At 40.7% G+C, this 25,428-nt stretch overlaps 1 protein-coding gene across 11 annotated transcripts in view; it reads left to right on the forward strand.

Annotated features, from left to right (window-relative positions):
- Positions 1-25,428, forward strand: part of kcnab2a (potassium voltage-gated channel subfamily A regulatory beta subunit 2a) — a 265,891-nt gene that overhangs the window by 171,039 nt on the left and 69,424 nt on the right. For all 11 annotated transcript variants that reach the window (XM_043675966.1, XM_043675967.1, XM_043675969.1 and 8 more), the window contains 2 exons: positions 24,421-24,464; positions 25,241-25,278. In XM_043675966.1, the coding sequence (XP_043531901.1) occupies positions 24,421-24,464; positions 25,241-25,278 (82 nt within the window). The remainder of the gene's footprint in view (positions 1-24,420; positions 24,465-25,240; positions 25,279-25,428) is intronic.

Consider the following 25,428-nt stretch of genomic DNA (forward strand, 5'->3'; position numbering starts at 1 on the left):
CTGGATTTTACCCATATTGCCTCGCTGTTTGAGTCCTCTGATGTATCCACCCACAGTATAGCTGTGAGATACTCCTTTATCAGTAATGAAACCTCCCCTGCCCCTTTTACATCCCTTTCTATCACACTTGATACATTTAAGCACATTCAGCTGCAAGTGCCATCCCTGTTTCAGCCAAGTCTCTGCAATCGTAATAATATCATAGTTCCACGTACTACCCCAAACTCTTAGTTCATCTACCTTGTCTATGATACTACTTGCATTGGAACACATGCATTTCAGACTACCTCCACTGCTCTTTTCAGCAGTGTTTCCCTACTTGATCTTGTTCTTAGTCCACACTTCGGAAAATTGGATCACAACCCTCTGTTTCATCTCCCAACTTACAAGTAGGAGCTGAAATGGGAGGATCCTTCACAATGCTGGTCTGAGGCAGCGGAACAGTGTCTCTGGGACTGCTTGGAATTGGTGGACTAGGACCATATTCAACTTCTCAGCAGCAAATCTAGATGAGTACACCGCCACTGTCATGGACTTCATTAGCAAATGCGTGGAGGACTGCCCATGACATCAATCCAGGTGTTACCCAACCAGGAACCTTGGTTGAACCAGAAAATCCACTGCCTATTGAAGACCAGCCATGTGCAGCATTCAAATCAGATGACCCAGACCTAAACGGAAAATCTACATAAGACATTCTCAAAGCCATTGGAGATGCCAAGAGGCAGTACTGGACAAAGGTCGAGACCCAAACCAACCAACGGACACCTGCCACTTGTGGCAATGCCTAAACAGCATAAATGGATACAAATGAAGCAGCTCAAGATAGCAGACAAAAATATACCCCTCCTGATGCACTTAATGATTTCTATGCTCAGTTCAAGCAGAATGCCAGGAGTGTGATGTTACCTGTCCCAACAGTCCCAAAAGCTCCTGTTCCCTCTATTGCCACTGCACATGTCAAATCAGTCTTCCTGAGAGTCAACCCAAGGAAAGTGGTAGGCCTGAATGAAGTCCCCTGACAAGCACTCAGATCCTGTCTGGACTAGCTGGCAGAGGTATTTGCTGATATCTTCAATCTCTCTTTCCTACAAGCCGAAGTCCTCACCTGCGTCAAGAAGACCACCATCATCCCAGTACCAAAGAAAGCATGTGCAAAGTGCCCTAATGACTACTGCCCAGTGGCTCTGACTTCCACAGTCATGAAGTGCTTCAAGAGACTGATCATGACCCACATCAACTTTAGCCTCCCAGCCTGCCTTGATTACCTGCAGTTGGCCTGCTGATGTAACAAGCCGGCAACAGCCACCATTTCCCTAGCTCTGCAGTCATCCCTGGAACATTTGAACATTTGGACAAGAAGGACACCTACATCAGACTCCTACTGATTGACTACAGCTCCACTTTCAACACCATAATCGACACCTGATTGATCTCAAAACTCCATGACCTAGGTCTCTGCTCCACCTTCTGCAACTGGATCCTCAGCTTCCTGACCCACAGACTGCAATCAGTGAAGATAGACAACTGCACCTCCTCCACGATAACACTCCATACTGGAGCCCCCCAAAGGATGCATTCTCAGCCCCCTACTGTGCTCTCTGTACACCCACGACTGTGTAGCTAAATTCCAAACGAATGCCATCTATATGTCTGTTGACAATACCACTGTGGTAGGATGGATATCAAACAATGATGAGTCAGCAGACAGAAAGGAGGTAGAAGGCTTGGTAGCATGGTGCAATGATAACACTCTATTTCAATGTCAGCAAAACAAAAGAACTAATCATCAGCTTCAGGAAGAAAGGAGAAGAGCATGCCCCCACCTACATCAATGGAGTGGAGGTCTAGAGTGTCATGCTCCTAGGAATGACAATAACTGACAATCTGTCCTTGTCTACATTCCCATGTAGGTGTGACAGTTTAGAAGGCACAATAATGCCTCTTCTTCCTCAGGCAGCTCAGGAAATTTGGAATGTTGATAAGGACCCTCACCAACTTCTACAGATGTACCATTGAAAGCATGCTGTCTGGGTGCATAGTGGCCTGGTACGGCAACTGCTCTGCCCAGGGCCATAAGAAACTACAGAAAGTTGTGAGCACAGCAAGACCATCATGAAAGCCGACCTTCCATTCAGGGACTCTGTTTACACCACTTGTTGTGGCGGAAAGGCTGCTAGCATCATCAAAGACTCCTCCCACCCCGGTAATGCTGTCCTACAACTTCTTTCAACAGGCAGAAGATACAGAAGCTTCAGCACGTACCAACTGGTTCAAGATCAGCTTCTTCCCTCCTGTTATTGGACTGATGAGAGGACTCTCTAACTTCAAAAAAGTTTGATCTTGCTTTGTGCGTTTCCTGTGCAGTATAACCTGCATGTCTAATTCTGACTAAGCACCCTTTGTTCTGTATGTCCTTGCTTACTATGATCTCCCTGTACTGTTTGCAAACAAAGCTTTTCACTATAGTTAGGTAGATGTAACTACATTATTTCAAATTTTAATAAAATGTGCCTTTTCCCAATCCAAAATTGTATTTTGCAGATCATCTTTTTCCTTTTCCATAATTTTCCATAAATTATACTGCGTTGTGGTAGCTATCATTAATATGTTACCCCATTGCCACTTTGACCACCAGTCCAGCTTCATTCCCCAGAATTATATTCCGCACCGTGCCATCTTTTATGTATTGACAGGAAAAGCTCTCCTGATTGCATTTCAAGAAATCCTCACCATTACATCTTTCACACAATGATTATTCCAATTAATGTTGTGGAAGTTGAAATCCCCTAACATAATTACCTTTATTATGTTTACACACCTCCATGAATTCTGCTTCTCTAATGTTTGCTGACTGTTTGGAACCTATAATACACTCAAAGCAGTGTGATTTTGCCCTTTTTAATAAATGAATGTTGTGGAGGACTACATGCCTGTTAGTTAATTTTATATTTGGTTGTGAAATCAAGATAGTTGTAACAGGAAACTTTGTCTAATCATACTTTGAGTTTCAATTTTCAGAATGGCTTCATGAAAGGGAAAGCATGCCCAAGATTTAGCGCACACTGCAGTAATTAAGCCACCCTACCTGTATTGGTAAGAAAACTTGCCGGATTAAGCACTAATCAGGCACTTTAGTTCTTTACAGAGAGTTCCTTGGTTTATGGGAAGCCTCATCACCCAAAGTCCTACATGGTCAAAAACTACTGCCCAATCTGAGGTGGGTGGCCACTGTGGGGACTGCAGAGCATTGCTGGAGACCCAGACTGCATTGCAGTGAAGAACTGTGTTGACAGGAAGGTAAATCTGAAAATGGGTTGCTGGAAAAGTGCAGCAGGTCAGGCAGCATCCAAGGAGCAGAAGAACTGACGTTTCGGGCATGAGCCCTTCAGGAATGAGGAAAGGTGAGGGTGATAGGCCATCCAGTCCCTGTACACCTCCATCCCCCATCACAAAGGACTCAAAGCCCTCCGCTTCTTCATTTCCCGCCGTACCAACCAGTACCCTTCCACTGACACCCTCCTTCAACTGACTGAACTGGTCCTCACCCTGAACAACTTCTCTTTCCAATCCTCCCACTTCCTCCAAACCAAAGGAGTAGCCATGGGCACCCGCATTGGCCCCAGCTATGCCTCCCTCTTTGTAGGATATGTGGAACAGTCCATCTTCCGCAGCTACGCTGGCACCACCCCCCCACCTTTTCCTCCGCTACATCGATGACTGTATCGGCGCTGCCTCATGCTCCCACGAGGAGGTTGATCAGTTCATCCACTTCACCAACACCTTCCACCCCGACCTCAAATTCACCTGGACAGTCTCAGATTCCTCCCTCCCCTCCCTCGACCTTTCTATTTCTATCACAGGCGCCCGAACCAACACGGACATCTACTACAAACCAACCGACTCCCACAGCTACCTGGACTACACCCCCTCCCATCCTGCCCCCTGTAAAAACGCCATCCCATTCTCCCAAATCCTTCGTCTCCGCCGCATCTGCTCCCAGGAGGACCAGATCCAAAAACGTACAACCCAGATGGCCTCCTCCTTCAAGGACCGCAATTTCCCCCCCCGACGTGGTCGACGGTGCCCTCCACCGCATCTCCTCCACTTCCCGCTCCTCCGCCCTTGAGCCCCGCCCCTCCAAACCCCACCAGGACAGAACCCCACTGGTCCTCACCTACCACCCCACCAATCTCCATGTACAGCGCATCATCCGCCGTCACTTCCGCCACCTCCAAACAGACCCCAGCACCAAGGATATATTTCCCTCCCCTCCCCTATCAGCTGTCCGTAGAGACCACTCCCTCCGCGACTCCCTTGTCAGATCCACACCCCCCACCGACCCAACCTCCACTCCCGGCACCTTCCCTTGCAACCGCAGGAGGTGCAACACTTGCGCCCACACCTCCCCCCTCACTCCTCTCCAAGGCCCCAAGGGAAACTTCCATATCCGCCACAGATTCACCTGCACCTCCACCCACATCATCTACTGCATCCGCTGCAGCCGGTGTGGCCTCCTCTATATTGGGGAGACAGGCCGCCTACTAGCGGAGCGATTCAGAGAGCACCTCTGGGCCACCCGGACGAACCAACCCAACCAACCTGTGGCACAGCATTTCAACTCCCCCTCCCACTCCACCGAGGATATGCAGGTCATTGGACTCATCCACCGCCAAACCACAACAACCCGACGGTCGGAGGAGGAGCGTCTTATCTTCCGACTGGGAACCCTCCAACCACAGGGGATGAACATGGACTTCACCAGTTTCTTCATCCCCCCTCCCCCAACCTTGTCTCAGCCGGATCCCTCCAGCCCGGCACCGCCTTCCTGACCTGCAGTCTTCTTCTTGACCTCCCCGCCTCCATCCTACTCCGACCTATCACCCTCACCTTGACCTCTTTCCACCTATCACATTTCCAACGCCCCTCCTCCAACTCCCTCCTCCCTACCTTTTATCTTCTCCTGCTGAACACTCTCTGCCCTCACCTTAACCTCCTTCCACCTATTGCATTTCCACCACCCCTCCCCCATGTCCCTCCTCCCTACCTTTTATCTTAGCCTGCTTGGCACACTTTCCTCATTCCTGAAGAAGGGCTCATGCCCGAAACGTCGATTCTCCTGCTCCTTGGATGCTGCCTGACCTGCTGTGCTCTTCCATCAACACATTTTCAGCTCTGATCTCCAGCATCTGCAGTCCTCACTTTCTCCAGGAAGGTAAATCTGTTTTGTTTCAGGAAAAGAGGATTCATTATAGGACAGAGTTCATGGAAGGGGGGTCAGGTGGTAGCTTTCAGCAGCCATTCCCTGCCTCCTCATCTGTGCACCCAAATTTGCCCAGATTGGGGCAAATGAAGAACCCCACAACCCAAAAAGCCACTCAAGTTTCCCTGTTGCATGGGAAGGCAGGTAGTTGGACTATGGAAGATGAGGCTTTTAACTGGCTGTTAATTGACCACTTCAAGTTTTTTTAATTGATAGCAGGTCAGGAAGGTCAGCCATGTGCCCTCCCACCTAGGACAACATTATTGAAGTGGAGGAAAACATGCAAGTACCTTGCCAAAGCCAACACAGCCCTTCCTGCACATCTAGGGATGTAAAATCCTCCCCCAAGTTTGTCAAATCTAACAATAAAAATACAACCAACAGTGTAGACAAAGGGAAGCCAGTAAATGTAATATATTTTGAGTTTTTAAAAGAAAAGGTTTGGAGGTATGTGAAATATTGCACAGATTAAGGGTCCCTGGGTTTTTGGCAATATTTGCATGCACTGGGGAATTGATTAAAGGACAGAAAACCGAGGAATGGAAGCATTATTTTTCAGATTTACTGGCTGTTACTAATTGAATAACATTAGACTCAGTGCTGCGCCAACAATACGTATTGTTGACTTTGATTATGTACTGAAATTTGTTGATGATACCAAACTTGGTGGGACAGTAAGCTGAGAGAATAAAATCTGCTAAGTGATATAGGCAGGTTAAATGAGTGATCAAGATGGTGACACATAGCATATAATGTGGGGTAATGTGAGAATATTTAGTTCACTCAAAAAAAAACTTTAAGAATGGTGACAAGCTATTAAATGTCAGTTGGTGTAGGAGGGATCTGGCTATCATTATATAAGGAATGCAGAAAGTTAACAGAAGGTTTGCAGGTGAACAGTTATAGAGAATCATATAGTACTGAAACAGGCCATTGGCTATGCCTGGCCATGTCTATGCCAACCAACAAGCACCAAACTATCCTACTTCCATTTGCCTATACTTGGTCCATGCCCTCACACTGTAATTCTCATCCAGATGCTTCTTAAATATTGCAAGAGTACTTGCCTCTACTACCTTCTCAGGCAACATGTTCCAGCTATTTACTACCCTCTGGATGGAAAAGTATTTCCTCAGATTTCCTGTAAGCCATTTGCTCCTCACTTTAAACTTATGCCCACTGGTCTTGGACACATGGAGAAGTGATTCTCACAATGTACTCTGTCTATGTCTCTCATAGTTTTGTATCACTCAATCAGATCCCATCTTAGCCTCTGCAGCTACAAAAACAAACCTACTCTGACCAGTTTTTCCTCCTAACTGAGACTTTTCATCCCAGGCAACATCCAGATGGGTCTCCTCTGGACCCTCTTCAGTACAATCACGTCTTTCCAATAGTGTGCAACCGGAATTGCACACAGTATTCCGAGGAAACCTGGTCACTGTGGGCAAGTTGAGCTGAAGGGCTTGTTTCCATGCTGTATGACTTCATGAATGTAGCCTAACTAATCAATATTTTATAAAGTTGTTGCAAGACTTTCTTGCTCCTGTACTGTGTGCCCTGGCTAATTAATCCATAAGCTGCCTTCACCACCCTGTCTTCCAGTTAATAAAGCAAATTAATTATTTGTTGGCTCTTCTAGCCAGAGTTTGGCACATAAAAGTAAGGAGGTCCTGCTGCAAGTGTGCAGGACTTTTGCGAGACTACACCTGGTCTTTAAAACTGTAAGAAAGACGAACAGGCTCGGTCCCTCGAGTCTGTTCTGCCATTCGATAGTGCCATGGCTAATTAGACAGTCCTGACATTCACTTTGCTGCATTTTCCCCATAATCTTGATTCTCCTACTGATCAAGAATTTTGCTCTACCTGAGTCCTAAAAGTACCCAAGGACTCCGCCCCCACAGCGCTCTGTGGCAAGGAGTTCCAAAGACACTCAACCTTCTGAGAGAAGCAATTCCTCCTCATCTCAGCATTAAGTTGGTGCCCCTTTATTTTGAGTCAATGCCCTCTGGTCCGACACTCTTCCCATGAGGGTAACATTTGCCCTGTCAGGACTTGCCCTGTCAAACCCCTAAAATCTTCTGTGTATTTCAAATGAGATCGCCTGTCATCCTCTAAACTCCAATGAGTAGGGTCCCAATACACAATCTCTGTATCCAAGGGATCATCCTAATGATTGCCTCCAATGAAATAATCATTCCTTAGATAAGGGGACAAAACTGCTCTCAGTACCGCAGATGTGATTTCACTAGATGTGGTTGTAGTAAGACTTCTCTACTCTTATACTCCAAACTCTTTGAAATAAGATCCAACATTCCATTAGCCTTTTTGACTACCTATTGCATCATGTGCTAACTTTCTATGTTTTGTGCACAAGTGTGCTTGTGTAGCAGCTTTCTGTAGTTTCTCTCCTTTTAAATAATACTGTTCGTTTGTTCTCCCTTCTAAAATGAATAATTTTTCTCTTTGTACCTAAGGATGAATATGTCTGTGTTCAAGTAAGTTAGGATGCACCAAAGGTTCACTAGATTGATTGCTGGGGTGACAGGGTAATCTTGTGAAGGGGTTTTGAATAGCATGTGCTAATATGTACTATAAACTAATTGCATGATGAGTGTACAAAATGGATTTCACTGATACAAAAAAGCAGCTCACTACCATCTTCTGAAAGGCAAATAAGGAGAGGTAATAAATGCTAGTCAGCTAGCAATCCCCACATCCCATACTTGACTAAAAAGTGTACCCACTGGAATTTAGAAGAATGTGATTCATTCACATTGAAACATGAGAGATTCTAAGAGTCAACAAAGAGGATGATGTAATTCACTGTTAGGATGCCTTGAGAATAAATATTTCTGCGGCTTCCTGATGTATGTGTTTGTCCACTTGGATAATGTAATTTTTTGTTTGCTATTTATTTCCTTACACTATCTCTCCTGAATTTATTAACATTTTCATTGGGATGTTTTTCTAATGCTCTCTAATAACCATCTCACTTCGTGATTTGAAGAGCAGATCCTACTTCTTACATTCTTATTTTTAAATTGTTTGGATGGAAATGCATTGACAAATACAGATACATTTTCTAATGAGCACATTATCTTTAGAAAGCATTAGACCTTCCATAGCTATAGTACTGGAACCTGAGCTGCGTTTCAGTTAATATGACAGAGAACAATGCTGCACTGTGCAGCATGAAATGAAGACATCTTGCTGCTGTTGATGACACATTGAAAGTGGCTGATCTTAACATATGATATTGTACTCATATTACAAATTACCATTCTAACAAGAAATGAATATTTTTTCAACTTGTTAATATTTTCTGTAATGCTGGAGGAAGTGATTCAGCTGAAATTGTCAGGTGCAAATTTTTTATAGCTTTAATTTATTTGATTTGTAGATTTATCCAAAGCAGAGGTTATTGCCACTGCTGTCAGGAAATACTATTATATATTTAAAAAAATTGAATGCAGAATTTGAAGTTCAGATGGTAACCAGTCTTAAGTGGAGCCTTGAGAAATGATAAACAAAAGAACAATGTATTGTAGAATGGGCAGGTTAGTTAAACATTAGGACTGAAACTAGGGCCCTTCAGTAGATTTCCTTGATCTCAATTCCCTGTTTTAGTATATTCGTCATTGTTATTTCAGCCAACCTTTCACATAAAGAAGAAAACAATGTTCTTTTGAAAGTAGCTGAATGTTCCTGGTGTTACACATCATTTTTAGATAATGTTATGAAAAACAAATAAATTCTAATACTGTGAGCATAGAGTCATAGAGATGTACAGCACTGAAACAGACCCTTCGGTGCAACTCATCCATGCCGACCAGATATCCCAACCCAATTTAGTCCCACCTGCCAGCACCTGGCCCATATACCTCCAAACCTTTCCTATTCATATACCCATCCAGATGCCTTTTAAATGTTGCAATTGTACTAGCCTTCACCACTTCCTTTGGCAGCTCATTCCATACACTTGCCACTCTCTGTGTGAAAAAGTTGCCCATTAGGTTTCTTTCATATCTTTCCCCTCTCACCCTAAATCTATGGACTCCCCCCAACCCAGTGAAAAGACTTTTGTCTATTTATCCTACCTATGCCCCTCATGATTTTATAAACATCTATAAAGTCACTCCTCAGCCTCCGACACTCCAGAGAAAACAGCCCTGGCCTATTCAACCTCTCCCTACAGCTCGAATCCTCCAACCCTGGCAATATTCTTGTAAATCTTTTCTGAACCCTTTCAAGTTTCACAACAACTTTCCGATAGCAAGGTGACCAGAATTGCACGAAATATTCCAACAGTGGCCTAATCAATGTCCTGTACAGCCGCAACATGACCTCCCAACCCCTGTACTCGATACTCTGACCAATAAAGGAAAGCATACCAAACGCCTTCTTCACTGTCCTAACTACCTGCGACTCCACTTTCAAGGAGGTATGAACCTGCACTCCATGGTCTCTTTGTTCAGCAACACTCTCTAGGACCTTACCATTAAGTGTATAAGTCCCGCTAAGGTTTGCTTTCCCAAAATGCAGCACCTCGCATTTATCTGAATTAAATTCCATCTGCCACTTCTCAGCCCATTGGCCCATCTGATCTGGCCCATCCTGTTGTAATCTGAGGTAACCTTCTTCGTTGTCCACTACACCTCCAATTTTGGTGTCATCAGCAAACTTACTATCTATACCTCTTAAGCTCACATCCAAGTCATTTATATAAATGATGAAAAGTAGTGGACCTAGCACCGATCCTTTGGTACTTGGCTGGTCACAGGCCTCCAGTCTGAAAAACAACCCTCCATCACCACCCTCTGTCTTCTACCTTTGAGCCAGTTCTGTATCCAAATGGCTAGTTCTCCCTGTATTCCATGAGATCTAACCTTGCTCACCAGTCTCCCATGGGGAACCTTGTTGAATGCCTTACTGAAGTCCATATAGATCACATCTACTGCTCTGCCCTCATCAATCAACATTTGAAATATTTGTGGTACTGTTTATGATAAAGCCAACAACATTTAAAAAGAGAAAACACATCATTTCAGTAAACTGTCGTCCATTATTTTCTGTATATCTGATGAAACTGTTCATTATGTTAAAGGATATATAGTATATGAACTGAACATGCATTAAATGTGACTGCTAAAAAATGAAGGAAATTGTTTTGACACTGAGTGTAAAGTATGTTTTATGTAAAAATATTAATATACCGCCACCACACCACTTCCCAGACTAAACACCATTATTACCACCAATCCAGAGGCACTGAGCATGATTGTAATGTCACAACTTCTGCCCATACTGAGATTAGTTAGCTGTGACAAATCAGAAAGTTTGACCGAAGACCCTTTGTGGAAATCGTTGCATGGACATGTGGGAAGTGGGTACTGTGTTGACTTTAGGGACAGCGCTGAGACTTAACATGCAATGATGCTTCGAAATGATGAAATTATAAATGATGATAACCATTTCGATTAAGGAAACCTGTGTGTTTACTGAAAACCAAGATCATAATATGCCTGGTAGCAAGGTATTGTGTAAGAACACTTTGTGAGTGGAAGCAAAAAACAATATTTAAATTTATACATTATTTTACAGGGAAATTCACAGTTACATGACCAATCTTCTGTGTTCATTTAGCAATCCCGGATTCATATCAGATCTTCATTCTTTAAAAAGTTTGCTTTGCTGTTTGTGAAGTCTAAAGCATTAAATTGCAGTTCTGCTTAATGAATTGATAATAAATGTTTCCTCCTTTGCTCCTGAATTTTGATATTTTGCGTTGCTAGTGTGCTGTATTGATATCCAACAATTCATTTCAACAAAAAGCAATGAATGTATAACATTCAGTAGCTAAGTGCCTTTATGTTAAATACTATATTATCAGTTTCAGCGAAGCAGAGCATTTAACAAAGCAAAACTACTATTATTCATGCTCTACTAGTTTCATCAGCCTTTTAAATGCCAACTATTACGCTTGGAGGTCCCACCAAATAATTCTCTGCAGATACCAAGCAGACTTGTATAGCCAGATTATTAAGTAAATACTGTAGCAGTCATGAAGTAAGAATTAGTGAGAGGAGTTGCTAAATAATCTTAAAAATATCTTGCCCTAATAGTTCAAATATAATAGTTCAATAGATTAGTATTTTTCTTTTTGAACTTCGTATAATGTTGTGCTTCAGTTTTCAAAATTTAAATAATAAGCCACGTGCTCATCTAATGAATATGTGGTAGCTTTTGTGCAACTGTTTCAGTGAGAATTAAGTTTGCATTTATTGTTCTCATTTTCAGACCTTTGTATCTCTCATATCAGATGTTACCCTTTTTAAGCACATTTCAATAGGATATATCCTGCATGAGCAGGCTTGTGATGTAACCCCCTCCTCTTACCTCTTTTTAATCCATGCCTAGTAAGCTACCAAGATGCAGCTCAGTGAACGCTTAATTGTCAGTGAACACTGTAATGCTGCCGAGTCTCAGCACTGACTGCAGAGAGCTTTATCTCTACTGTGATCCAGTAGTCTTGGCTACTGAGGTCTGGTTAATTCTCTCAAAACATTCCAGTGCTCTTTCTAAGATATGCTGCAGAGTTTTGGATTAATCATAGGATCTTTTGATAAGTTTTTTTCCCATTGAGCATTTGCTGATGGATAGTGTTGCTCCTGAATGACTTTGATAATGAAGAATAACAAGAAATGACTAAGTGCAACATATGGCGATGACAAGACTGGAGTGCTAAAATCATTCTTTTTGAAAGAGTCATGGTTCTAGTTTGCTCCATTGCAGCAGTGTAAGGGTTTGGCTTGGAAGTTTGGGGGGGATGGGGAAGAACGTTGCTGATATTTGAGAAACTACCAATGCTGGAAAAAAATAAAATATTTGGAGGTCCTGTAATTTTATTGAATAGTAAGGGTAAGTATAGATAGGCTATATGAACAGTGAAGAAAGATCAAGAATCACTGATTAATTAAAAAGGAAGTTCGTAATTTTTCCACTGTATAGTTAACTCAGTCTTTCTGACTTTCCTGTTTAAAAGCTGACTGTTCAACTTTGAGGGTCTTATTTCAGTTGCTGCAAGATTATCTGTTATTTTGAGAGCTTCCTCTGCTACGTGGACGTATTTTCTTCTACACTGAGAAAACATTCTTGAATCATCCATCCTGCGAGGCTGGTAATTCTACAGATCGAGATTTTTCAAAGCAAGTATGCAGGTGTCATTTGTGTGCACTGATCACAGTCTGAAGAACAGAAGCACAGACGAGCGACTCAATCGACACAATGCAAGTAGCCCCAACTTGGGAAATAAGAGCAAATTCAGAATGGTCTCCATGGTTGCACGGAACTTAGGACAGCTGTCGGTACAAAGCTTGTCCTCCACAGGTGATTTAGGCATCAAATACCCAGGGATGAAATATAGGTATGGAAAAGATCTTCCTTATATTCCATATTTTGGGGGAAATGGAGGATCACTTAGCTCTATGTCACTAATTTCAATTTAAGTGAATGAAGCTTCTGTAGATTTCAAAATTATACCTTTCTCTTGAAATAATTCCTGCAAAATTCTACTTTCTGTTGTAATGTTGTCAGAAAAATCAAAGTTTATAATTCAGTTTTAATTAGACTTTATTAAACTGTATAGGTCCACAACAACTCAAGGTGCTGGGAACATAAACCAGGCAAAGGAGAGAAGAGAAGAAGTGAGAGTTTTATGGCTGTCAATACAATTAAGTTATCAGTCTCTAAGACTGTCCATTTGCTTAAGCATTACCAAGCTAGGATGAGCATCGAGCATGATATGCATGTGTGCTTGTTGTACATATATCCATGTCTTGACAGAATTGTTCGGCTGCAGCAACAGGTTTCATATTGACAAAGAAAAACAAAAATAATATGCACTTAACTAACTTGTACCAAAGATACTTAACTTAGGGGTTTAGATAGGGTCGACAGTGAGAATCTTTTTCCACGTATGAAGTCAGCTATTACAAGGGGGCATAGCTTTAAATTAAGGGGGGGTAGGTATAGGACAGATGTTAGAGGTAGGTTCTTTACTCAGTGAGTCGTGAGTTCATGGAATGCCCTGCCAGTAGCAGTGGTGGACTCTCCCTCATTATGGGCATTTAAGTGGGCATTGGATAGGCATATGGAGGATAGTGGGCTAGTGTAGGTTGGGTGGGCTTGGATCGGCACAACATCGAGGGCAGAAGGGCCTGTACTGCGCTGTATTCTTCTATGTTCTAAAAGATGACTTACAAGGAACCACTGAATTTTTATAACGTGGGAGGGAGGTTCAGAATTAGGCTGAAGATCTCTGGCATACTTGAATTGGAGTACATTCATGAGTAGTACATTGGTGAGAAAAAAAACTAAGATTTTATTTCTTAAAATAAACAATGTAAGATGAATTTCTGAGATTTACTTTGCTAAAAGAAAATTACGTAACTATATTTTCATGCTTTTAATCAGAAACCTAACCATAACTTGCAAGACAGAGCTCTTCAACTTATTGTGTGTTCACTTAACAGGGTTCCCCTATGTATTTGGTCAGGCAGTATCCAAGGAGCAGGAGAATCGACGTTTCAGGTATAAGCCCTTCTTCAGGAAGGCTTATTCCTGAAGAAGCCCTTCTTCCCGAAACGTCGATTCTCCTGTTCTTTGGATGCTACCTGACCTGCTGCGCTTTTCCAGCAACACATTTTTCAGCTCTGATCTCCAGCATCTGCAGTCCTCACTTTCTCCCCTATGTATTTACATGGTGAACTAAATGAGCTTCACCAAATCAATGTGGTTACAGACGAACCTGATGTCAGTGATGAGTTCGTCACCTGGAAAGTGCTATCCGATCTTCAACAGTTATCTCACTCTGATATAATAGTGTACTTTGCAGATTCTTTGTTTACTACAGAATTTACTGCAAAATTGTGTCAACTGGCTGATTAACTGTATTGGATCGACAATGGGCAACTGATCGCTCCTCATTCTGTTGCAGGATGTTGTTTGATTGACATATTTTCCATAATGGAAATGTGATGCTGGAAAAGCGCAGCAGGTCAGGCAGCATCTAGGGAACAGGAGAATCGACGTTCCGGGCATTAGCCCTTCTTCAGCTAATGCCCGAAACGTCGATTCTCCTGTTCCCTAGATGCTGCCTGACCTGCTGCGCTTTTCCAGCAACACATTTCCATCTCTGATCTCCAGCATCTGCAGACCTCACTTTCTCCTCAAATATTTTCCATAATGTCTCAATGCACTCTGGTATCTCAGTTGGATCTGCTGATGAATTGTAGTTAGAAGAAAACACATGAGTGTGTCCATGCCACAACTCTCAACTGAGAAGATGTCTGGTGGTGGTATTGTGATTGCTGAGATGGATCTTTGTGTTTCAGAGATGAGATTAGCTTGCGGTTATTGAGAAGTGTAGGATGGAGTCTGTATGCCTGTCCTCTGCAATCCTGGTTTTAACATTACAAAATCTTGAAAGTTATAGCAGGACTTTCCTGGCATTTAAGTAGCAAGCAGGAAGACAAAGGAAAATGGTGGACAGGGTTGCCCAAAGCAGTTCCTGCCACCGGAAGGTTTTCCAGCTGCAGAACTCAATACGCAGTATATGTAATCACTTCTAGTCAAATTCTCCGGGCCACTAATGTTTTCACTCCAGCGGAGTAGTCCTTTACCATGTGGAGTTGCCAATGGCTTTGTAGATATAGCAGCCGATGGTAGAGACTATTGGAACTGGAGGCTCCATAGTCCAAAGAGGGATCCCAGTGATCTTTGATTTGAAATTTATCTTGCTGTGGGTACCCCTCTTGGTGAAGCTGCTGAAGCTCTAGAATTGCAAGTAACCAATTAGGAGGATTCCTCCAGGAAAATAACTGTTGATCCCACTGCCAGCAACTTTGGACTTGGAACCCTCAGTCTTTTTGACATTAGAGTTTTGAATGTTAACAGACTGATATATAAATTTTGAATTAAGCAGCTAAAGACAGATTCACAGTGGGATTTTATTGTAAATCTATCGTTTAGCATACACAATTTCTACCTTCCCCTTCTGGACCCTTTTACAATGGATGTCATTTTGCTTTAAAGTTTTTAATGTAGTAGTGAAAGTATATCCATTTAATATTGCAAATTTAGTGTTGTTTGCCACAGAACCTCCTCTTCTGTGGATTACAATTCCGTGTAACCCCTCTCCCAACACCTGCTCTGGCACTCATACAGTCATTGAGATGTACAGCATGGAAAGAGACCCTTCGGTCTAACCTGTCCATGACGACCAGATATCCCAACTCAATATCCATTTAATATTGCGAATTTAGTGTTGTTTGCCACAGAACCTCCTCTTCTGTGGATTACAATTCCCTGTAACCCCTCTCCCAACACCTGCTCTGGCACTCATACAGTCATTGAGATGTACAGCAAGGAAAGAGACCCTTCGGTCTAACCTGTCCATGACGACCAGATATCCCAACTCAATCTAGTCCCACCTGCCAGCACCCCGCCCATATCCCTCCAAACCCTTCCTATTCATATACCCATCCAAATGCCTCTTAAATGTTGCAATTGTACCAGCCTCCACCACCACCTCTGGCAGCTCATTCCATACACGTACCACCCTCTGTGTGAAAAGGTTGCCTCTTAGGTATCTTTTATATTTTTCCCCTCTCACCCTAAACCTATGCCCTATAGTTCTGGACTCCCCGACCCCAGGGAAAGTCAGGCTCCTTTTTTCCCCCTGGCAATGCTTCCCTGGGTCCCAATGATGGGCCTCCTTCAGCCTTGTCTGGGGCCTCAGCACTCACCCAATCCCCAACCTTGTTCCCCCCATTCTCTGTTCTTACCTTAGCCTGGGGATTCCCCAGCTCAACAGCTGTTTCCACTCCTGGTTTAGCTGCTGGCTGCCCTCTTTGACATTTTGTGTCCACCTACTGGAAAAGAGTGTTCAGTGCAAGACGTTTGGGGACTGCAATTGTTTCTAACCTGGACTACCCTCTTCCATTAGATGGAGCCTGATCAATCTACTACAGTATAGGAAAGGTGAGAATGGTATTTTTAAAAAAGATTGTATTTCTTTTATATTCAGCTGATTTATTGTGCAAGTGATCTCAGCTAGAAATTCTGTGCTGCACACGTACAGCACAGTATTTCAGTGTTTATGTTGCTTTTCCCGAAGGAAAAATTTATGAAAGAACCTAACCTGACTTTACCATTGACTCCTACATGAAAACAATGTCCATGATTAATCATTTTATTTAAAGTTGCAATTTCCAGAAAACTAAACATAACTTTAAGTGAGGACATAATGAGTGATAAATGTATTTCTATGCAAGGCAGACCTAGTCATGTGGGTGCTTATAACATTTGCAACATATTCTAATATGTAATTGATATATCTAGCATGACAGGATCTTTTCCTCCCATATTTTAAGTTCATATTAGCAGAGTAGCAAAGTAGGAGTTGAATGCATATTTTAAAGAATACTGCTTATGTTAAGTCATTTAATGCAGAGGTCAATAGAAATGCAAGGATGCTTGTGGATTGTCCATGGTGTTCATTTCAGTTAACTGGATGTGTTGTTTCATAAGAACACAAGCTTTATACCTTTTACAGTGTATTTTCTGAATGTACATGGTATAATGGAACAAAATCTAATTGCCTTTCGTAAACATAACTTTGCAAGGTGTATAGGTCTCATCAGTTTCAACTCCATGTTAGAAGTAACTCATTACGTGACTTACTGCTGTTACATTGTTGTGAAAAGTGATTTTTGCACACTGATGTACTTTTTTCTATAATAACATTTCAAAACATTGCATCTGCACATCCTTCATATCAACCCTTTACCATTTATTAATTCCTATGTTTGTATGATATCAGGATCTGCCATATTAACTTTATAGACATGTACTTATGCCATCCAGCCATAAGAGAAGTTGCAATATTTGCACTCAAGAAAGGATGTAGTTGTAGTGCAAGAAGTTTTATCGGCGGTTTCAATTTTAAATATCTATATAGGGGGCTTACAACAAAAATAAAAACAAGAAGACTTTGCATTTCTATTGCCAACTTTTAAATGTGCATTCCTTGATCTAATTTTCACATGCTGTTTAGGCCTTGAAGTTTTAGGCTGTGACTTAAGATAAGACTATAAGACATAGGAGTGGAAGTAAGGCCATTCGGCCCATCAAGTCCATTCTGCCATTTAATCATGGGCATTTCAACTCCACTTACCCGCACTCTCCCCATGGCCCTTAATTCCTTGCTAGATTAAGGATTCGTCAATCTCTGCCTTGGAGATATTTAACATCCCGGCATCCATTGCGCTCAGTAGCAATGAATTCCACAGGCCCACCACTCTGACTGAAGAAATGTCTCCTCATTTCCATTCTAAATTGACCCCCACTAATTCTCAGGCTGTGCCCACAGGTCCTAGTCTCCCCGCCTAACAGAAACAAATTCCCAGCGTCCACCCTTGCTAAGCCATGCATTATCATGTAAGTTTCTATTAGATCTTCCCCTCAACTTTCTAAACACTAGTGAATACAATACCAGGATCCTCAACCGTTCATCGTATGTTAGGCCAACCATTCTAGGGATCATTTGTGTGAATCTCCGCTGGACACGCTCCAGTGCCAATCGGGCCCAAACTTGTACACAGTATTCTAATTGGGGCTTAACTAGAGCTTTAAAAAGTCTCAGGAGCACATCGCTGCTTTTATATTCCAACCCTTTTGAGATAAATTACAATATTACATTCGCTTTCTTAATCACAGACTCAACCTTTAGAGAATCCTGGACTGGAACTTCCAGATCCCTTTGTACTTTGGCTTTATGAATTTTCTCACTGTTTAGAAAATAGTCCATGTCTGTATTCATTTTTCCAAAGTGCAAGACCTCACATTTGCTCACTTTGAATTTCATCAGCCAATTCCTGGACCACTCTCCTAAACTGTCTAAATCTTTCTGCAGCCTCTCCACCTCCTCAGTACTACCTGCCTGTCCACCTAACTTTGTATCATCGGCGAACTTCACCAGCATGCCCTCAGTCCCTTCATCCAGATCATTAATATATAAAGTGAACAGCTGCGGCCCCAACACTGAACCCAATGGGATGCCACTTGTCATTAGCTGCCATTCCAAAAAAAAGAGCCATTTATCCCAACTCTCTGCCTTCTGTCAGACAGCCAATCCTCAATTCATGCCATTAGCTCACCTCGAACACCATGGGCCCTCACCTTACTCAGCAGCTTCTCGTGAGGCACCTTATCAAAGGCCTTTTGGAAGTCTAGATAGATAACATCCTCTGGGTTTGCCTGGTCTAACCTACTTGTTACCTCTTCAAAGAATTCTAACAGGTTTGTCAGGCAGGACCACCCCTTAGTAAATCCATGCTGACTTGTTCTAATCTGACCCTGCACTTTCAAGAATTTAGAAATCTCGTCCTTAATGATGGATTCTAGAATTTTACCACAACCGAGGTTAGGCTAATTGGCCTATAATTTTTCATCGTTTGTCTTGATCCTTTCTTGAACAAGGGGGTTACAATAGCAATTTTCCAATCATCTGGGACTTTCCCTGACTCCAGTGACTTTTGAAAGATCACAACCAACGCCTCTGCTATTTCCTCAGCCACCTCCCTCAGAACACTAGGATGTAGCTCATTGGGGCCAGGAGATTTATCAATTTTTAGACCTTATGGTATTCTAGCGCTTTGTTTCATAATGGCTACCATACTCAACTCTGCCCCGACTCTCTTTAATTGTTGGGATATAACTCATGTCTTCCACTGTGAAGACTGACGCAAAATACTTATTAAGTTCTTCAGCTATTTCCTTATCTTCCAGCACTAGCCTTCCTGCATCAATTTGGAGCGGTCCAATGTCTACTTTTGCCTCTCGTTTGCTTCTTATGTAATGAAAGAAACTTTTACTATCATTTTTAATATTACTGGCTAGCCTACCTTCATATTTGATTCACTCCTTCCTTATTTCTCTCTGTGTTGTCCTCTGTTTTTGTAGTTTTCCCAATCTTCTGATTTCCCAGTCCAACAGTGTAGAAGAGTATATATTAAGGTAGCTGATGGATGAGGGAAATCAGGGATATCAAAAACCATTTGACCAACCAATTTGTATTTGCTACACCAGCACCTATTGTGGTACATAATTGTATTTTAAATATCATATATGGTTTTTCTCGGCAAATAATCCCAAATAAGCATGATTAAAGTCTTTGAATTTCACCAAACTGAGCTTCAATTAAGCTGGTCTGATTTCAAATTTGTTTGTTTATTCTATCAGAAGTAGTGATAAATTTGCTTGTTTTTAGCAGGTTTTTGATGACAAATTTCTAAAGACAGTTATGGTGGCCTTGAAAACATCTGTGACTGTAAATGACCAATATTAGAAATGTGTTAATGATTCTAAATGAAAATAGTATGACCTGATTGAGAACCAAAAGCATATGATCAGTTTAAAGTTTAACAATATTTGTCTGAAATTCACTGCTTTTCTATTGTGCAAGTGTCCTTTCACAGTATGAAAATTGTTCATCAAATGCCAATAGCATACTATTAACTTCAAAAGGACCTCCAGAAATTACCCAATATGCATGTCCTCCTATAAACTATAAATCTGTTATACAATATTCAGCATCTGTTAGGTCCAGTGTTTTTTTTAAGATCTGGATAATTAAATGTTAAAATATTCATTAAAAGTGAAATTCTAAATGTATCTTTGTGGGAAGAAGTATGAATAACATGTTATTGGAAAACCCAAGTGGGTCTGAAATTCTAGATGCAGTTATTCTTCACAATTTCAAGTTTGTACATTTCTGTTTAATGTATTGCAAAATTGTTTTCTGGCAATTTATTGTTTGCAAACATGTTATAATACTATAAAGATCAAAGTACTACAAATGTTGCAAGTCAGAAACAAAAGCAAAATGCTAAACAAGCATATTAGTCAGTATTTGTGCAGAGTAAAACCATATCCTTTTCTAAGGCATTCTGCAAGTCTGTGGTTTGATCACCAACTTCAAGTTACTAATTTTCTAACCTGTTTTGATTTTATATTGACAACCCCTCCCCTTCCCCCGCAATAATGAAATTTCTTAGTTTCAATGTGTTTATGTTGTACAAATGTCTCCCCCTTTTTTTCTGTCTTCACTTCACACATTTTTAGTTCTAAGAAAGGGTTGTAATGATCTCAGTAGAGACCAGAAGATCTCTTTAAAAATTAGAAGGAATCTGAAATCCCAGTTATTTAGAGAAAGAATGAATCCACAAGATTCTATGCTTTGAAAGAATATTTTACTGTGTAAATGTTGAAGCAAACACTAAGTACTATCTTAGTTAATCCCTAGTTAGTTACAGAAATAACAGGCAAATTGCATTTGATTTATAAATTTTAAATTACATTTATTGACAGATACAACTAAGACATCATGAGTTGACTTGCAGTCTACTCGACATGACATCAAACCCATGCATAAAGTCCTTCAAACTTCTGTCTTATGAAGAACTTTAGTTCCTCCTCTTCCAATCTGTGACCCTGCTGGCAGCAATACACAACCAAACCAAGTTCCATGTGTATGGTCTCCAACATAAATGGCTCAAATTTGCAGGACCTCCATACCAGTCTGGATGATGTAGATATGCCAATGTTATTTTCAAGGGAGACAATAACTGCAGCAACATTGAAGAAGGTTATCTAAGATTATAATGAGATCTTGATTAATTGGGTCGATGGGCTGAAGAGTGGCAGATGGAGTTTAATTTGGATAAGTGCAAGATATTGCATTTTGGTAAAACAAACAAAGACAAGGCTTAAAAATAGGGATTTGCCTACTGTTGGACAACGGAGACACCTAGGAGTTCAGGTAAATAATTCTTTTGAAGTTTGCATCACAAACAGGATGGTTCAGAAGGCACTTAACACGTTTGCCTTCATTGCTCAGACTTTTTGAGTATAACAGTTGGAACATTATGGTGACATTGTACGGGATGTTGGTGAGGTCTTTTCTGAAGTACAGTGGTCCAGTTCTGGTCTCTCTGATGTGAGAAAGATTATTAATAATCTGGAGAGGGTTCAGAACAGATTTACCAAGATGTTGTCAGGAATGGAGGGTTTGAGTTAAAAGGAGAAGCTGAACAGACATTGGAATTTTTTTCACTGGAACAGAGTATGTTGAGAGATTACCTTATAGAGGTTCATAAAATAATGACGGGTATAGATAAAGTGAATGGCAAGTGTCTTCCCCTAGGGTGGGGGATTTCAAGAGTAGAGGGCATATTTTTCAGGCGAGAAGAGAAAGATTTTAAAAAGACATGAAGTATAATGATTTTAGCGTGTGAAATGAATTTCCAGAGGAAGTGGTGGATACTGGTACAGTTACAACATTTACAAGACATTTAGGTAGGTACATGAATAAGAAGTGTTTGGCGGGATATAGGCCAAGGCAGCTGGGACTAGTTTAATTTGAGAATACAACTGAAAAATGTGTTGCTGGAAAAGCGCAGCAGGTCAGGCAGCATCCAAGGAGCAGGAGAATCGACATTTCGGGCATAAGAAGGGCTTATGCCTGAAACGTCAATTCTCCTGCTCATTGGATGCTGCCTGACCTGCTGCGCTTTTCCAGCAACACATTTTTCAGCTCTGATCTCCAGCATCTGCAGTCCTCACTTTCTCCTAATTTGAGAATACGGTTGGCATGTACCATTTGGCCTGAAGGGTCTGTTTCCATGCTATTTGACTCTATGATTCTATGAATCCATGACTGTCTGTCTGCTCATTCTCAGCTTCTGGATCTAGCCTCTAACTTCTTCAGCTTCTTTGTACTGCACAACTGGATGACTCAACTTCTACCAAGTTCTGATGGCTCTGTCTCAAGTTACAACCTAAAGCTTTGATTTCCAATTTGTTTGTCTCAGTTGCCTTAGCAATTGGGAGAACCAGTTTTCTTTTATAGTTCCTATTTTCAATTTGGGTCTTGATCAAAAAATTAGAAGCTTTGGACATGATTCTATTACAAGATAGGTGTTTGAAACATCAGTTTGTCTGTTAATCCATAGATACTGGCAAACCTGTATGCGGTTTATCCATCTCTGACTTTGTTCTATAGGTATATGGTGATTATATTACGTTTTTGTTCTACATCTCAGATGGAGTTGTATGCTGTGTAAGGCCATTGCAAAACAGTTAGAAAAATGAAAAATTAGAGGGGTAAGTTACTATAACTGACCTAGAAGTAGCGGTCTCTTACAAAACCCAAATGAAAGATGCCAAATTAAATTCTCCATTTGTAGTATAACTCCAAACCACTCCAATGGACCTAGCCATCTTTAGATGGTTTATATTTCAAAGCAGATATTTTCCTATTGTTTCAGCTGCAGTAGCTAAATCTTGTTTTATTTTTCTGTTTGTCATGTGAACAATTTAGGTTTTATAGAGAAAACCTTGAAGATGTAAATTCCCAATTTTTTAATGCCTTATTGGCTTGGTATTGTGCAGTGATTGAATCAGCATGATTTTAGTCATTAATAGTGTGTTCATGGGCATTTGAAATTTTCCAGTACAAGTGTGGTCACTGATGTAGGTGAGGATGGACTTCAGGGGCAGTACTTTGTCACCAGTTTGCTCATAGTTGTCAGCATTAACCCTAACCTATGAACAGACTGCCAAGACTTAATCAATCTTTATGGCATGCCTCTGGCCATTGCTACATTCACAGAATCCTTGAACAATTCTTATGTGCTCTAGTTTGAGAATTGTTGAACTAGAAGACTATAGAGGTCGCAAAGGCTTGTAGGAATTGAGCAAGTTAAGGTATAGAGGGGCAAGGCCATAATGAATTTTGAGAACCAGGTTGTGAATTTTAAAATTGTGATGTGCTAAACTAATTATGGTCAACAGAGCACAGGAGTGTTAAGCATACAAGAATTGGTGCAAAGTAGGTTAGAGGCAGCAAAGCTTTAATGTCATTCCAGGTATATGTAGGGAGAAGACTAAAGGCTGACTAGGAAAGCATTGGAATAATTTAGCCCAGAGGTTATAGCATTGCTGTGTGTTTCAGCAGCTGATAACTTGTGTTTGTTGGCTCATGCCTGTGTCTGTAAGCTCGAAATGAATGCTGTGAATTCCCCTGTTCAGTCAACATCTAACCAGAGAAAATTTCTACGTATCTAGTACTGGAATCTGGTGAACAGCATGGCAAAATTAGGCAGTGGAGGGGTTTAGAGTTGGTGTAATGTAGAGCTAGATGGGTTATCATTTGGCCTTTAATAAGAGTGCAGCACTCATCTGTTCATAGTTATCTTGAAGAAAAGGTGACAAATTATCGTAAGTATCCTGTCTAATCCAGCTCTCCAGAGTGCGTGTAGTTTTCGCCATAAATCACTGATGTAGGCACAATATTACTATAAGGAACTCTCGATATGTAAGAAGTCCATTCCTTTATTCAGAAACTTGATGAGGGTCCTGAAGTTTTCTTTTTTTATTATTTTGCATCTGTGCCTGTTTTTATCTTACAGGAAGGTTGAGTTTCAATTGGAACCACATACTCTATTCTGAAATCAGAACTCGTGACCTATTGCCAAGAACTGTGCTGTTCTAAATTGTTTTTTCAATATTTTCAGTGGGCTATTCCAATATGCAAAACCCTTTTCTTAAGTTGAAATGCTCTTCAAAATCAGTCTCCTGCTGAAAATTGATTAGGTTCAATGTGCTCCTTATAAGAAAATAAGTAGGCAAAACTTAGTTGGAATCATTAGTGCTAAATCTGAGGATAAGTCACAAAGTCATAAAATTAAAAAATCGGGAGTAAATTATGTAATGATTTCACCAATAGAAATATAGAAGGTACTTCCAAGATTCATTGTCAGGTTTTAAAAAATGGTGTAAATGTATAATAGTATATCTTTCAAAACATTGATGTGTTGTATGCAATACAGTTTCCCAAGACCTAACATGAATAGTGTCAGTAAGTTTATCTCTATAATTGACTAACAATCTTAAAATGGTACAGCAGCAAGGTCGAGCTTGAAGGAAGAAGTTGGATGAAAACTCCAGTTGTCTTTCAATGGTATTTCTGAGAAAATATTGTTGTCTTGAATTAAATGATTCTAATTCTATTATTTCTTTGTATCTTCAAATAGAAATCTTGGAAAATCGGGACTGAGGGTCTCCTGCCTTGGCCTAGGTAAAAAGGAGGTGTCATACACGAGCTAATTACAATTAATTTGTTTCATTATACATTTCTCTCTTGCAGTTAGTGTTACTTTTATTGTACAAATTCTTAAAAAGTAATTCATAAAAGTCATATTATAGTAACTCTTTATTTTATAAAAGTAATCATTTGGTTCACTGAAGCCCGTTTGTCCAACATAATTAGCTGTCCCATCACAAATTTTTAATAACTCCACCACTTATTAAAAAATGTAATGGAGGATAAGATTATTCCAATTACTGTTCTTTGCAAAAGGAGTTTTCCCAGTAGTTATGTCAACATGATTTTTATCAATTTACCTTTATCCACACCAGTCCTGTTTTCTGGATGTTCTTTAAATTATCTGTGTGAGTTTGCTTTATCTGTGTCCTTTTAATATTTAATAACTTCGGGTAGATCAGAAAATAGCATTGCATTGTTTAATGGCTTGCCGTGCTACTAAGTCTTAAATTATTTAATATTGATTGCTGTTTTATTGACTTGGCATGTGCAACAGGCAATAGTAAATTGGTATATTTTTGATAATGCAAAGTAAATTTTCCTCCGCTGTCTGATGACCTTTAAAATAATAGATGCTGAATAAGAAAGACATTTGCTTATAGATTTTTGTTAATGTAAACTGCTGAGTCTGTAGCTAAATCTCCTTAATTACAGTTGAATTGAATATTTCTTCTGTTTTGTTCAAGCATTTAGCTTTCTTAGCAGCTGAAAACAGAAAATAAAATCCTTAACTTTTATCTTTTCAACAGGAACATGGGTTACCTTTGGAGGTCAGATCACTGATGAGGTATGCAAGTTTAAATTTTATAAGTTATTTGAATTGAACTTGTATGCTAACTAAATTGCAGTTGTCACCTGGAGTTTAGAGACATAAAGATATACAACACGAAAATGATCCAACTCAGTCAGGTTCACCAGCAATCCTAGGTAAATCTAG

This window comes from Chiloscyllium plagiosum, chromosome 34 (genome assembly GCF_004010195.1).
Source record: "Chiloscyllium plagiosum isolate BGI_BamShark_2017 chromosome 34, ASM401019v2, whole genome shotgun sequence".
Taxonomy (NCBI): domain Eukaryota; kingdom Metazoa; phylum Chordata; class Chondrichthyes; order Orectolobiformes; family Hemiscylliidae; genus Chiloscyllium; species Chiloscyllium plagiosum.